Below are 15,253 nucleotides of genomic sequence, written 5' to 3'. Positions count from 1 at the left end.
GTCAGTTTAGATCATTTTTTTCAAGTAAGTTTTGCTGCTGGACTGACTTGAGATGACGCCTCAGCTCCAGTGGTGTTGTTAATGATCACACATTTAGATTCAGTATGATGCGCTTACTGTTGATGACATCATTCTTTTCAATTGTGGAACAATATGTTTCATATAGAGTCTTAAATGATGTCAACTGCACATTTAAACTGTTCTGATGAGTAAAGAAGACGGAATAACGAAAGGGAAGAAGCAGGAAAAACCCCACTGAGGTGGAATTACCTGTACTCCCATAGATCACATGGGCAAAGTCAGTGTAGTTAGTGCAGTGGATGAGGGTGTGGCCTGTGGTGTTGTTGCTTGCACACCTCACACACCCAAGTCACAGCTACAGAGGACAACACACCAGGGCCGTAAGAGAGGAAAACTGCCATGTTTTATGATGTTTAGATATGAATAACTAAAAACTACCACACCCTGTACCCTGAAATTACTTTAAAATGGTTTAAAAAAAACACAACCATGTACACCAGAAGTAAGTAGTTACTGGTTACTTTTACTTAAGGAGAAAACATCGTAGTACTACATTCACCTCACAGATTCAGATTTGTCAATCTATCCAGCATCGTATGAGAATTGATAGCTCCACCCTGAGCAGACATGAAGTAAATGTACATACATTATTCTGGAAATGTCCATCACCTGAAGAAAATATTTGAATTCCAATTTTTTTTTGCACCATGTTGATAGCTTTACTATTAACAGTTCATAGTTTTATTTCAGAGAGAATGTTTTGAGTACTCTTAACAAAATTTGACTTGATTTATGTTTTTAATATGCAAGAAAGCAACCGTTTAGATTCCCTGTATGTGGCCAATTTATCTAGATAATAACCCGTTCAAAGGAGTCACCTTGCTGGTCAGGAGAGATAAAGCAAGTTTTAAGACATTTCCACATCGGCTTCACTCAGCGGAACCGGAGGTTGGCGCCTGTTAGCATGCTACATGTTAGCATGCTACATGCAGCATACTGCAGCCAAAGTGAACCGCACCTGATGTGTGCTTGTTTATTTAAAAGTGTATTAATATTGATCCCCAGCAATATCCCCGGCCAAGTGTGAGGCCGATCATATGAGATGCAAGGAACAGAGATTTCTGGCTTTATAGTTGGATGAGTTATACTCTTCACTCTGCAGAGTACATTCACTTTTTGCAGATTTCTTTCACTAATTATTTCTGTTTTTCTTTGCACTCGCTTTCAAGCTGTTGCCAAGAGGGCTCAAAACTTCCTGCATATGTTTCACATTAAAAAGTCTACCAGCAAAGGGAGGGATGATGTCCTTTTAATGTAAAGCAGCAGAGCAACAGTGGTGGGTATGACGACTCTCTTGTGTATGCAGACACCCAGATGTAGTATAAACAGAACTGTATGTGTGTCTTTTGTCCATGTCAGGTCTTGGAATAGATCCAGCCCTTGCTCATGATCAGCGCAGAAAATGTTACCAAATGAGAGGGGAATAATGGCCGTGAGATTAAAGATGTGCACACACCACTTGAAGGGTAATTTCATACATGTGTATGATCCACCACAGAGTTATGCTTTGTTTGCAGTTTTCTGCACCCTAAAATCATTCAAACAAGAGGTTGGATCAATTGCTCAACAAAATACACAATATTTAATTGAAGAAATTGTAATGGCTATTGGCTACTTTTACGATCAACCCAAATGTAAACCAAAACACTGGCAACTAGGAAGATCATGATGAGATAATAGAGAGAATTAATGTGAAGAAAAATCAAAAATCATTACGATGTTTGTTTAAAAGAGGTTTAACCAAGTATTTGGTGACATGTCAAAGACTAAACTATTGGCCGATATAAACGAGAAAATGTTCCGCTATTAGAATGGATAATAAAACAATTGCAGCCTTCTTTGGGCTTACGTTGACACAGTTGTTGTTTTTTACTTGTTTGAAGTATTTCAAAGTTATTCCGCTGGATGAAACTCGCCCGCTGATGGAGCGCAGCGCAGGCGGCCCATATTGGTCCGACTCCCCTGCTGCCCCACCCCCTCTGTCTACCAAGTTTAACATTACAGAGGGCCCTTTGGCTGTAAAGAGCTGATGTCAGGTGTTTTTTCTTTTTTCTTCCCCTTTCTCTTTTAATGGAAGGCAGTTATTCAGAGACGGGGCCAGTAAATGTCTGCTATTGCCTCAGGAAGGCAAAATGGCTGCTGTATATTTCACTGAGGTCACCTCTTGATGTCTTCCCCCGCTGATGAGATAAAGAAAGGAGGGAGGGAAGAAAAAAAGAGATAAAGAAATAAATAAAGAAACCTGCTCTCAGAGAGAAAAGAAAAGGGGTATGAAGTTGAAGATGAAAGGAGAGATGTTGAGAGACAGAAGCAGTGGAGGCACACAAGTGGGCTGAAATGTATAAATTAGATGTCCTCTCAGTCTCACTGGCTCAGTTTCACTCTCTCTCCCCTTTACATTTATCATTACTCTCTTTGGGTGTGTTAGTGTGTGTTTGGGGAGTTCACCATGAGGTCACCAATTAACCAGTCCAGCAGAAATGTGAGTCAGATGTGTGTGTGTGTGTGTGTGAGTGAGTGTGTGAGTGATTCTGAGAGTTTGTGCTTGTGTGACAGGTAAGTGTGTGTGTCTGTGTTTTGTGTGTCCCTCTCTTGTTCTCCCTCAAACGCAGACTTTACTCTCTCTCTCTCTCTCTCTCTCTCTCTCTCTCTCTCTCTCTCTCTCTCTCTCTCTCTCTCTCTCTCTCTCTCTCTCTCTCTCTCTCTCTCTCTCTCTCTCTCTCTCTCTCTCTCTCTCTCTGACATTTCATTAGTTAGTGTCAGTGTGTGCTCAGTCATGCGGCAGCGGTCGGGTCTGGCTAATACCACTAGCCTGCCATGTGACCGTCTGCCTGCCCGCCACCGTCTACCGCCGGCTTTGATATGGAAATCCAGAGCAGAAGAGCCTGGAAATCCCTCGAAGAGGGAGTAAGGGAGATGGAGAGCAGCGAGGATGGCAGAATCCAGCATGAAAGCAAAGAGAGAAATCAAATCCTGAAACTCGGTCTCACAGCAATGGCCCTGAATGGGAAAGAGGTGCGGTGATGAAAGAAAAAGAGGAGAATACAAACCTCAAATTCTGTCTCTTACCAAGAATTTTAGTTTTTCTCAAAACTCTCTGCTGGTTTTTGTTCAATTTGAAGAAACACATTTGTAAAATCTCTTAATCCATTCAACAGCACACAGCAGTCTCAGTCAAAAGAGAAACATAACAAACATAATATTAAATAAATACGTAATTAAAGACAGGGGAAAGAAAGTTCTATTTAAACATAATCAAGAAACTAAAGCATGACTTACAAGGAAATATTCAAACAACAACAAAAAATACATATATATACATATATATAATATATATAATATATATAATATATAATATATATATATATATATATATATATATATATATATATATATATATATATATATATATATATATATATACACACACACACACTTATGAAATACATATTTTATTTTTAAAGGGAACGACACGTTCTGTCACTTCCATCCTCTCAGAACATCTGGGGCTGGAGGACACTTCCACATACAATTAGGCTGCATCCTCTACTGAACAGCAGGGGACGACTCCTCTGGTTGCAAAAATCAAGTCTGATTGTATAGAAAGTTCATGATAAAAGGACTTTTCATAAATCATGGTCTATTTAGAGTCAAATTGACCATAAAGAGTATGCTGTAGGCCGGAGGTACCATGTGATTGACAGGTCTCTACCACAGTTGGGATTTGTCAGTGTTTGTGTTTTGGTACTGAAACCCTTCACAGTATCCTTTCATGTCAGTAGCACTTTAAGGCCACTGATATTGCTCTCGCTATCGTACATGTATAAACGATACCCGGCCGAGCAGCAGCACAAAGCTGTGCTGCTAGTAGTCGTGTGAAGAGACGTGTGAGGAACTTTGTTATGAACCAGAGTTGTTACGAAATGGAATTTGGTGCTCGGAGACACTACCACATTCGTCCCCAGGGTGCGCCAAAACCAACACAAAATGAAAGTTCCTTTAAGAGGTCTGAGACGCTTTTCGTTCAGATCAAGCAGACCGGGCTTTTCTAAAGTGTGGCGCTCCGTTGTTCAGTGTGCTCTCCGTTTGTGTGTCTGTGTAGGTACGATGGATGATGTACTGGATTGTGTTTGCCCTCTACACTGTAGTGGAGACCATCACCGACCTCACACTGACATGGTGAGTTATACACGCACACAGTCTGTACACTGTGTTATTTCAGAATTATGTTGATACATGTAATTTCAGTGTCAACAAATGTATTAGAAAGGCCTTGTAGTAATGAGAACGACAGATGGGAGACTATGTTGGACAGACAAATGAAAGACAGTGTTATGGCACAAACAATGTGGTGGTTGAAGAATCACACTACTTTTTTTGTTTTGCTCATTGTGATGCTTTATTTGTATGATCTGCACCTGGGGAGCTGTGCCCAAGCCCTTGTTTATTACTGTGTGTGTGTGTGTGTGTGTGTGTGTGTGTGTGTGTGTGTGTGTGTGTGTGTGTGTGTGTGTGTGTGTGTGTGTGTGTGTGTCTAGGTTTCCGCTGTACTACGAGCTGAAGATAGCCTTCGTGATCTGGCTGCTGTCCCCGTACACAAGGGGAGCAAGTCTCATTTACAGGAAGTGTCTGCACCCTCTGCTGTCCTCCAGAGAGAGGGTAAGATCATCCATTCAGCCATCTATGATTTCCTGTTGGGAATATTACAGCTACACTACTTGTTGTACTCTTTGAAATTGTCTGCTGAAAAATGTATTGATCATCTCCCCGTCAGGAAATCGATGAATATATTGTGCAGGCCAAAGAGAGGAGCTATGAGACCATGGTGAACTTTGGCAAGCAGGGACTGAGCATCGCAGCCACTGCCGCCGTCACTGCAGCTGTTAAGGCAAGTGCCACTGACTTCCACTCTGCATTTTGTTTGATACTTGTTTTAAGCTGCACTGTGATTTACTGAAGATGTCGCTCTGTATTTGGCCTAAAGAATTCCCTATAGTATGGCGAGGCAGTTTATAGCCTCCAGTATACACTTGAAATGTGTATACTGAAAATGCCACACACTTGTGGCATTTCATCAAATTAGACAACATTTCCCTTAAATATCACAGCTTCCCATCCCCCACTCCCGAGCCGCTCGGTTTTCAATGAATAGGATTTTTCCTCATTCTCCTTCCTATCTGACTGTGTTTGAAAAGGGTGTTCTCCTCACGCAGTAAAGCAATGCAGCAGACTGCTTCACTAAATCGGAACAGAATGTGCTCTCCCGGCTGGCGGAAGCACTGTCAGAGAACACACACGCGCAGATGTCGAGTGATTGGTGTGTCAATGAATGCAGGAGAGTTGCTGCAGCCAATCGTGAAGAAGATCTTAACTTTGCTCATGCTAATGTGTCCGCTGTGAGCGTGTCTCTCCCCCTGCGACGTGTGTGTGTGTGTGTGTGTGTGTGTGTGTGTGTGTGTGTGTGTGTGTGTGTGTGTGTGTGTGTGTGTGTGTGTGTGTGTGTGTGTGTGTGTGTGTCAGCGAATACCTGAGTGTGTCAGATAATCCCTATTGATCTCCTATCTAATGCCTTACTGCACTGAGGTAATCCCAGGCATTGGGTATCTACTATTAAAAGTTCACAGCGGATGCTATCTATCAGAGATTGAGCTTGATCGAGAACATGGTTCAGTAAATAAGAGAGATCACATTGTGAAGACAGCAGCATGATATATTTGATACATTTACATGCACACTAGTGTCCTGGGTTTGAGGCTTGTTCTGGTTTTGATCATAAGTGGGTGGACATACAATGTGGTTTCCTTAGTTTCAGCTCACAAAAGAGCACATTTGCCCAATACCCCCCAAAATGAATTTCTTTTGACAGAATGAATAAAGTATAGCTCCTCCACTGGTTCACAAGCTCTTCAAACTTACTCCTTTATTTATTTATTTATATATATATATATATATATATATATATATATATATATATATATAAATATAAATAAATGTATATATATATATTTTATATATATATATATTTTATATATATATATATTTTATATATATATATATTTTATATATATATATATATATATTTTTTTATATATATATATATTATATATATATATATATATATTTTTTATATATATATATATATATATATATTTTTTATATATATATATATATATTTTTTATATATATATATATATATTTTTTATATATATATATATATATATATTTTTTATATATATATATATATATATATTTTTTATATATATATATATATATATATATTTTTATATATATATATATATATATATATATTTTTATATATATATATATATATATATATATATATATATATATATATATATATATATATATATATATATATATATATATATATATATATATATATATATATATATATATATATATATAAAAATAAAAGAGGAACATAGGCGCTTTGGATCACTGCCAAGGGAGTGGCTTTGTGAACTAAAAGCACTGCAGTGTATGTGTCCTTATAGTGGTACCAGTGTGTGACTAGTAAAAGCCCTCCTGTCCCTGCTAACCTTAAACGTGCTATTAATCACTGCTTCTTTCACTCTCCAACATTCTACTCTCTCTTTCTCTACCATGCTTTGTGTGTCTCTCTCTCTCTCTATCTATCTATCCATCTGTCTCTGTCTCTCTCTCTCTCTCTCTCTCTCTCTCTCTCTCTCTCTCTCTCATGCTCTGTGTCTTTCTCTTTATTTATCTGCCTCCTTTTATTTCTGTTGCCTCCCCTCGTCTGTGTTGCTACTCTTATTTCCTCACCCTCTGTGTTTTATCATCACAGTTTTAGGTCACAGTGCTATTTCAAATCGTTAAAAGCTTTTTTTGTGTTTTTAGGCTGGAATTTCATTAACCTTAGCATGTACAATACAACCAGCTGGGTCACACATAAAATCCATCTGTCTGAACGTGGCCGACAGACTGAGGCCAGCCGCTCAGAGAGCACTTTGAAAGATTTCAGTAGTGACTGCAGCCGTGCTTTTGGTTTACAAATGCATCTCAGCCTTTTTAGTGTGCCGTTTTATTGAGAAAGAAACTCTCACACACATTTCCAGCTGCTATATGCGCTACCCTCCATTGCGCACACAGCATACATGCCTATTGATGCCTCCACAGGTGTGAAGAAGCAGAACTGTCCTATTCTTACTGCTTCCTTCAATTACAGCATATTACATTCACTTAGCAGACGCTTGTATCCCAAGCAAATACAATAAGCACAATTTAACCATATGGGCCAGAATCATGCATGTTTACAACTTCAACTGTAGACATGTGGCTGTGCTATCTGGTCTGTGAGCGCTAACTGTGCTAAGACTCACTTCTGATCGCGCCCACATGACACAAGAATGGAACCGGCACTGTGTCCCCCCGCTTAATAATTGTAATATCTTAAACATTATGTTTTACATTTCACAAAAATAATACAGCATACCTTACGAATTACAAAACAAGATGCTAAAAACGTTCGACTGAGTATACAATTAGCTGAACATACTCAGGTATTTCCAACTTTTTTTAAACTATATTATTTTATAAATATGTTAAAATTGCTAACTCAAGACTAGGGGAACTCTCTTGGGGGGTAAAGCTTTTTTGCTGGTGTTGTGAACTGGAAATATTGTGAAAAGTGTATCTCTTCTTCTGGCTTCTGCATCTCTGTGGTTTCTGTTCTTGTATTATCTTTTGGTCAGGATGATGTTGTGGTTCTGCCCCAGCCTGCCCACTAGCTAACCTCTTGTGACTTTGTTTCTCTTTCTCTCTCTGTACTGACGTCCTTCTTTCTTCAGGGTGTGTGTGCTTCGTCAGGCTTCTCTGGGAGATAAAACACGTCAGTGTAAGCAGCATGGACAGACTTTTCTATTTCACACCAGCACTATTATCCCATGACACCATGTTCCCTGCCATCGTTCAATCTTTTGTTCTTTTATCAGACCTGGTTGCTGAAAATACATCTTGGTGTTTATTTCCATCTTGTTCTTAGTGTTAAAGAATGAACAATTTAGCATATGCAAATACATTCAACTTTTTCTTTAGAAAATAATTGTTCTTAATTCATATCCCTAAATTTGAGGATTTATATATATTTCTTTCTTTCTTTTACCCGTGCTTAAACCTTTCATTTCATGATAACGGTCGACGTGTTCTTCCTTTTTCTGTTTTTATGTGCTTCCAATGTTGCTGTTTCTCATTTTGTGAACCGTTTCCATGACAATGTCTTCATCATTGTAGAATTTTGTTTGTTTTTGTTAGTAATATCCCTCATGATCATAACATTTGATTTGCTTCAGTGCTGAATTTGGAATGAGTGTTATTGATTTACCTCACCAACCCTGTGACCACTGGTCAGTCCTTTGTGGAATGAATGCTCAGATACTAAATGTTGGTTTAGCTTTGGCCAAAGTAAACAACCTAAAATGTCAAACAGTCCTAATGTAGAATCAGTGGACGTGATGCACAATAATCATGATCTGGTTATACAATGAAGGTTAAATGTTATGGTCATGACCTCTGACCTCAGCATTTGTCATGTAATATTCAAACATTCAAACACCATGTCATTTTTTCCAGTAGGCCACTATGTTGCCTAAATGTTTAATTTGTATTATCCAAGAATAAACAAAATGTCTTTAGAACTAAGACAACAAATCAACGTCAGTATTGTTTACAAATAAACTAATAATAATTTTAAAATCGGCAAATGTGAAGATTTATTTGAATACTCTGTGAGCCAAAACCTGAAAGTTCAAAGCAAGACAATGAAATGCTCAGTGGATTTTACGAGTCTCTTGAAATGTCACATCACAGACTTTTCTACCACACATAATGAGTTTGTTTCTGACTGCAACAAGAATATTTAGACGTTTCACCGTCTGTAGACGTTGAGGGGAGTAGCTGGTCGTTAGTGTTCAGTCTGACACTCATTTACTTCTTCAGTGTGTTGGATCCTGTCCTTTGGTTCAGAGAGTTCTGAAGAGCTGTTTGCTGCTGATTTAGTATTAATGTGTGTGTGTGTGTGTCACAGGGTCAGGGCGCCATCACAGAGAAGCTTCGTAGCCTGAGTATGCATGACCTCACACAGATTGGCCAGCAGGACAATGGAGATGGAAACCAACTCTACCAGTACAGCTCCCACTCAGCCAATCCCGCCATCAGGAGGTCTAAGAGCACCGATGCTGCCGACGGAGATGGTAGTTAACACACACACACACACACACACACACACACACACACATTTGTAATCGTGTAACGGTATTCGGAATGACCGTTATCTGTTTCGATGACATACATTGTGGGGAAAAGCTCCTGGAGTATCTCAGGAGGAACCCAACTGATTGGAATGGGCGGAGTCAAGACTGTCACACATGGATTTGATTTTAGCCTAGCTTGTACCGGTTAACTTAGGAAAGGTTTCTTTGTACTTTTTTGGCTTGGATAAATGGTGCCAATATAGCACAGTATATAAACACTCTGAATTTTTCCTCATATAAGACGTACAGATTAAGCTCTCAATATCCCTGTGGTTTGTGTCAGTTAGCCACGTCAGCAGAATGCTTTAGTCTTGTCTGTTTATTGTGTTGTCTTTGTAGGGTTCCTACAACTCTATCCTGTCCTCTTTTTTTCGATGAGATCTGCAGGCAGGTTAGCAGAGAGAGTAATCATTTCCAATAAATTGCTTATGTGATAAAATCGCAGAAAAAAACACAGATCATCTCATAAAAACTTGTGTAACCACCAATTCTTTGTCAACAATAGAGCAAACGATATCCTTAAAACACCAACGCTGTTTAAAAGCGTCTAAGTCTCCAATGTGTTTATAAAAGCGGAACTCTAGCCAGAGTCTGGCCCTTATATTGCACAGCCAGATCGCACTGGCCTCCTCCTCCTCCCTGTTCTCTACTCTGGCTTTCCTACTGAAATAAATCGCCATCTTTGGCTCTCCAGAAAGGTAATTCAGTAGCTGCCACTTTTCTTTTTCTGTCTTTTTGTAGGCAGCTCCAAAAACCATTTCAGTAAAAAACACCTTAAAAAGACTAAAACCCAATGTTAAAAGAGTAAAGAAACCTGTGAGTCTCTTGCACTCTGTAAAAACATGATAAAAAGTCTCTCAGAGGTCACAGATGAGGCATTGGCTTGAAACAGAGGGGTTTCAAACAGCTCACCTATGATTGCTTCTCCTGACTCCACTCCTCCAACAACCTGCTCTGCTACCTCCACGGGCTTCTCACTAGCACCGTTTACACCCGTTGACATCCCTTCTCCCTCATCATCACCATTTCTGACCCTGCCTTGGTCATCGTCAGCATTCACATTGTGCTGGTCAGGCACAGCAGCGCAGCACCTCGGCGTGGGAACGGCCCCCCGAGACCGCGCCCCCGACCAGACCCGCAACGGTCTGCCGCAGAAGCGTCTCCAGCCGGAGGCGCCGTCGCAGCGACAGGCCGCCCGGCCGCAGAAGCGTCCCCAGCTGGAGGCGCCAGACCGCCGGGCCACCACCGCGGCGTCCCTAGCCGGAGGCGCCCCCCGGCCGCCGCAGACTGAGATCTTCACCCAGGCTGAGATCTACACAAAGACAAGATCTTCTTCACGGGGGACACAATTTTCCCGTGTCTGGAGAGTTCTCTGCTGAGGAACTCCTCATCGGTGATGAATGGAGGGACATTTGATATTACGATCTTAGTTGCCGATTGCATTAACAACAACACCTGCACAAACAAGTCGTTCACCGTGAGGCCTGCCGCAGCGACACGGTTCACCTTTTCCATCTGGTGCAGGAAGAGCACCACGCCACCGTTCATGCGAGCGGCCGACTTAATGCTGCTGTGCCCGACCTTCTCCCCGACAGCCAGCCCGATGTCCTCCACGCTGCACGAGTGAGCCACGGCGATCTTAATGCCATGATTCCTCGTGAGGTGGGACAAAGTGTCTCCATTCACCATGGCATCTTGAGACGCCGACCGGCGAGACGCTGGCAGGAGGACAGAAACACCCAAAGAAACCTCCAAACTAACCAACAATACACAACGAATTAAACCTAGAATAAGGTGAAACCCACCCAATAAACCACATTAAATTATTAGATACAACTAAGGGAAAAATAACCCAAAACCAAACCGCTCACACAGAGAGGGAGAGAGCTTCCCAGCAGACAGATGAGATGGGGTTGAGTGGGATGCTGGTGGAATGTCAAACACACACACACACACTCTCTCTGTGTTCCTTCTGTCTGTCTTTCTCTCCAACACACACACACACACACACACACACACACACACACACACACACACACAGAGCCAGCCAGTGAGGCGTGGAAAGTAAGAGAGTAGGGGGATGGGGGGAGAAGTCGACTGAGATAAATGTATAGGAGGAGAGTGAAGATGTGAGGGAGTGAATTGGAAGAAGAGGTGGATGGACGGACGGAGGGAGCGAGGGCTGGTGGACCACATTAGCATACTGAGAGAGGGAACGGCTGTGTTATGTATTCAGCTCAGCCGCCCGGTAGAGAGATGAAGGGAGGAAGAGATGTTCTCACCCTCCAACTGCTCTTCTTTCATACGCTCCTCAATGCTGTAGAGGCTTTTTCTGGTGACATCACACTCCCTCTGGTGGTCATGTTGGAGGTCCTCAGCTCTCTTGATGGCTTTCTCCAGAATATTGTTTTGTTCAGAGGATAATCATCAATGAATGTATGGACTCGCATGTGTTATGTGTGCGCATCAAAGCCTAAAAAATCTTCTTCCTCTGTGTCATAGAGCTCCACTGTTGTCCTAAAACTACAAAAAAAAACATCAATGAGCCACACTGTTGCACTGGATGACATGTTCCTTCATTTCCATGAACACACACACACACGCACACACACACTGTGGTGTATTTTCACTCAGTCCCACGCACACCGTCCCGCTGCCTCAAATAGTCACCGGAGCACCGGGTGTGGATTAATCTGAAAATAGTCCCCAACAAATGTAGTTTCGTCCTGTTTGTTTAAAGCTACAGCTGATTTAATGGATTTTCTTTTTGTTGAATATTGGCAGAGATTAATCTACTATTCTCGGTATGCACAGAGAACATTGCACTGATGTAATGCATTGTCCACTAACTTTGACTTATTAGAGGACAGTAGAGCGACGACAGAGAACATGAAACAAAGGTTTCCAGACGTGGCTGCCGTCTTACACCCTCAAGGTCACTAGCGTTTTATTATCCTTAACAATGGATCACTGATTGATCAAACTGCTTTAATGTGTTTGACCAACACAAAAAATACAAATACTTATTGATGATATTAATAAACCGTATAATTAAGACAATTAAAAACAAAAGCCTTGGGTGAAAGAGGATAACAAACAACATGTAGATCCATTTTTCAAGTAAATTCAGATCTTGGGTTTATTTAGGTGGATTGGTTTGTCATATCATCCAAGCATTCAGTAAAATAGAGAGGGAGGAGTCATTGCCCTGATATGTATAACTGAGTATCATCTGCGTAACAAAGGAAAGAGATTTTGTGTTTAAAAATTGCGAAATAGAAAGACTACAGCTTTGTGCAGTGATACACCAGGTGTACTCCGACTAGTTTACAGGAGCAGTTTGACTGGTGTTGTTGGAGCGTGCCGTGAGAAGATGCCGTGTAGCTTCAGAATGAAAGAAGAGCTGAGACAATATAAACAAAAAAGGACAAGGAAACACAAGGTTGGGCTTTTTTCTTTCTTGGAGAAACAGAACATAAATCCCTCACTGTGGTGGACAGGTCTCTGCTGTTAGCTGAGCGCTGGTAAATAAAGCCTTAAGCTCTGGACATGACAGGAAATTGGAGCGTTGTCCACAGAATAGACTCGTGATTTGCTGAAATGACTTGCATTTGTTCTCCACAGTCCAGACAGAGAATTCAGATTCCTGAAACATTACTGTGGAAGACGTTATTACCGTGTTTCCTCGGTAGTGTGGCGTCAAGCCGGGAGAGGGGGGGTCAAGCCGGCCGGGTAGGGGGCGTTGGATTTGGAGAGGAGCGGTAGTTACACCTGCAGAGTTGAACATAGTTGGATTGACCTGAGAAAACAAAAGGACTCTGCTGTGCTTTTGCTTCCCATTTAAGCACCACAGACCATATTCAGATGGTATTCTTGGTCCTGTGTTGGAATGTGAGATCTCATGTGAAACTGGCCTCCGTCTCATCCCGCCCTGCTTCCTCTGGGGAAGGGAAACGTTGCTTCCAGCTTTGGAGAGTGGGAGGTTGTCTCTAATTGACGCCAGATGTGACAACAGCAGCAGCAGCAGGAGCTAGAACCAGAACAAATGGAAAACACGTCGCTGTTCACACACCAACTTGGGTTCAGGAAACACTGCTGCCTGGGCAAAAGGGGCGTTGGCCAGGCCGTCATACTTTACATAGCAATACTGACCCTCTCGCAGGAAGCAATATCAAAACACACTTCCTCTTGTTTTTGGGTTGTATCCTTGATAAGTTATTGCTTTGTTCTTCTCCTGGATTCACCAATGTTTCACAAATTGTCCATCGCAAAGAAACATGTTTTAAACTTGAGGAACAGATAAATTATAGAAATTGCATCATCAAAGAAATTAAGTACTATTGGTCTATTGATCACATTCTGACACTGCCGCTTACGCTTTGTTGTCACAGAACCTCGGCTTTACTACTGCAGACGTTTTCAAGGCATCGCTCAAATTCTGCCAGAAGTGTGTCACTGCACAACACCTGCCTGTACAGCATTTAGGGGGCGTTACCGATGCTAATAATAAACAATCTGACCCCCACTCCCTCACCCCACACACACACACACACACACACACACACACACACACTCCAGCAGAACTGTGGTCTGCTGGTGAGCGTCTGCATCAGGGCGAGTAGGAGGTTTTCTGTGTTTGTTTGTTTTTTTGGGACAGTCAAACATGGAAATGTGACATCATGGTGTTGAAGTAGTCGATTTATTATAAATGGAACGACATTGGAGTGAAGGCTGTGCCGCTCAAATTAATGAAGCGGAGTCCGATGAACAGTCCTCATCCTCGGGATGGAACAGAAAACACTCAGTTGAGGAATCTGTCTTCTTACCATGCTGCTGAAGTATGTTCTCCTCATGTTGTGGAACCTCTCTAGCTGTGAGGAAGCAAGAAAACAATGCAGCAAGGCAACAAGAAAGAAGGGAAGCGGGGGAAGCGAGGAGGCAAGGCAGCGGTGGGTTTGCTGGGGTTCTGCTGACCTCTGCTGGACCGGCTGCCTGCTTCACATACAGTCAGACTCCCTTCACCCCTCCACCCTGATCAACAGGCCTGTACAATGTGTAATCTTCCAATAAGTTCAACAAATGTGCATTCACTCGTCACTATTTATTTTGCGAGCGGAGTGCGCACCACTACCATTGTCTTCCCATCTTTAACACAACAATGTTTTCGTTGTCTTTGTGTTGTGTTGAACAGTCACAGCCTTATTCTACAGTAAGTTAGATGTAGACTTGATACTAAGATGTTCTGCCAGTACGGAAATAAATTAAAATCAAAGTTCCCATCCATTAGGGATGAGTATCATCAATGTTTTGTTGATACCACAGTATTATAATCATACTCTGACTGGTTCTTTGTGATTATATTATCAAGAAAAAAGACATTGCTTTATTAATCATGTATATAAACAAGTAGTCTTTCTTGAGCAGCAACCCATAAAGCTTTAGAGTCCTCGGCAGCTACCGGAGTCAAAAGTGGCCTCACTCTGTATCTTTGTCTCCCCTCTGCCATCATGTGAGTCCCACTCTGTAACTTCTAAAGTACAGATACCAGAACCGACCCAGGCCTTATCAATACTCACAGGTTTCCTAGCTTAAAATCGGATTTCCAGGCCCACTCCTACCCAAGTTCCAAAGAAAAGTGCGGCATCCTAGACAGTGACTCCTCATCTCCACCAGTCACACTCACAGGTCAAATCAAATCGCGTCTTCACCAGTGTTCACCAGGTCCAGCAGCAGGGAACAGAACATTTACTTATTCAGCCTGTGCCATTGTTTGACTTATTCATCCAAACCCTTAGCTGTGAAACGGGCCGGCTCAGTCAGCTGTGTGTTTGTGCGTGTGTGTGCGTGTGTGTGTGTGTGTGTGTGTGTGTGTGTGTGTGTGT

At 41.7% G+C, this 15,253-nt stretch overlaps 1 protein-coding gene across 1 annotated transcript in view; it reads left to right on the top strand.

The window, feature by feature from the left end:
- The window catches only part of reep3b (receptor accessory protein 3b), a 30,634-nt gene that overhangs the window by 12,489 nt on the left and 2,892 nt on the right, over positions 1-15,253 (top strand). Inside the window, exons 3-6 of the mRNA XM_068582956.1 lie at positions 4,184-4,260; positions 4,620-4,740; positions 4,856-4,969; positions 9,146-9,311. Of these exons, the coding sequence (XP_068439057.1) occupies positions 4,184-4,260; positions 4,620-4,740; positions 4,856-4,969; positions 9,146-9,311 (478 nt within the window). The remainder of the gene's footprint in view (positions 1-4,183; positions 4,261-4,619; positions 4,741-4,855; positions 4,970-9,145; positions 9,312-15,253) is intronic.

Source organism: Clinocottus analis, unplaced genomic scaffold (assembly GCF_023055335.1).
Source record: "Clinocottus analis isolate CAN_PGR_092001 unplaced genomic scaffold, fCliAna1.0.p SCAF_19, whole genome shotgun sequence".
In the NCBI taxonomy this organism is placed as follows: domain Eukaryota; kingdom Metazoa; phylum Chordata; class Actinopteri; order Perciformes; family Cottidae; genus Clinocottus; species Clinocottus analis.
This window is presented reverse-complemented; position numbering and strand designations above follow the sequence as displayed.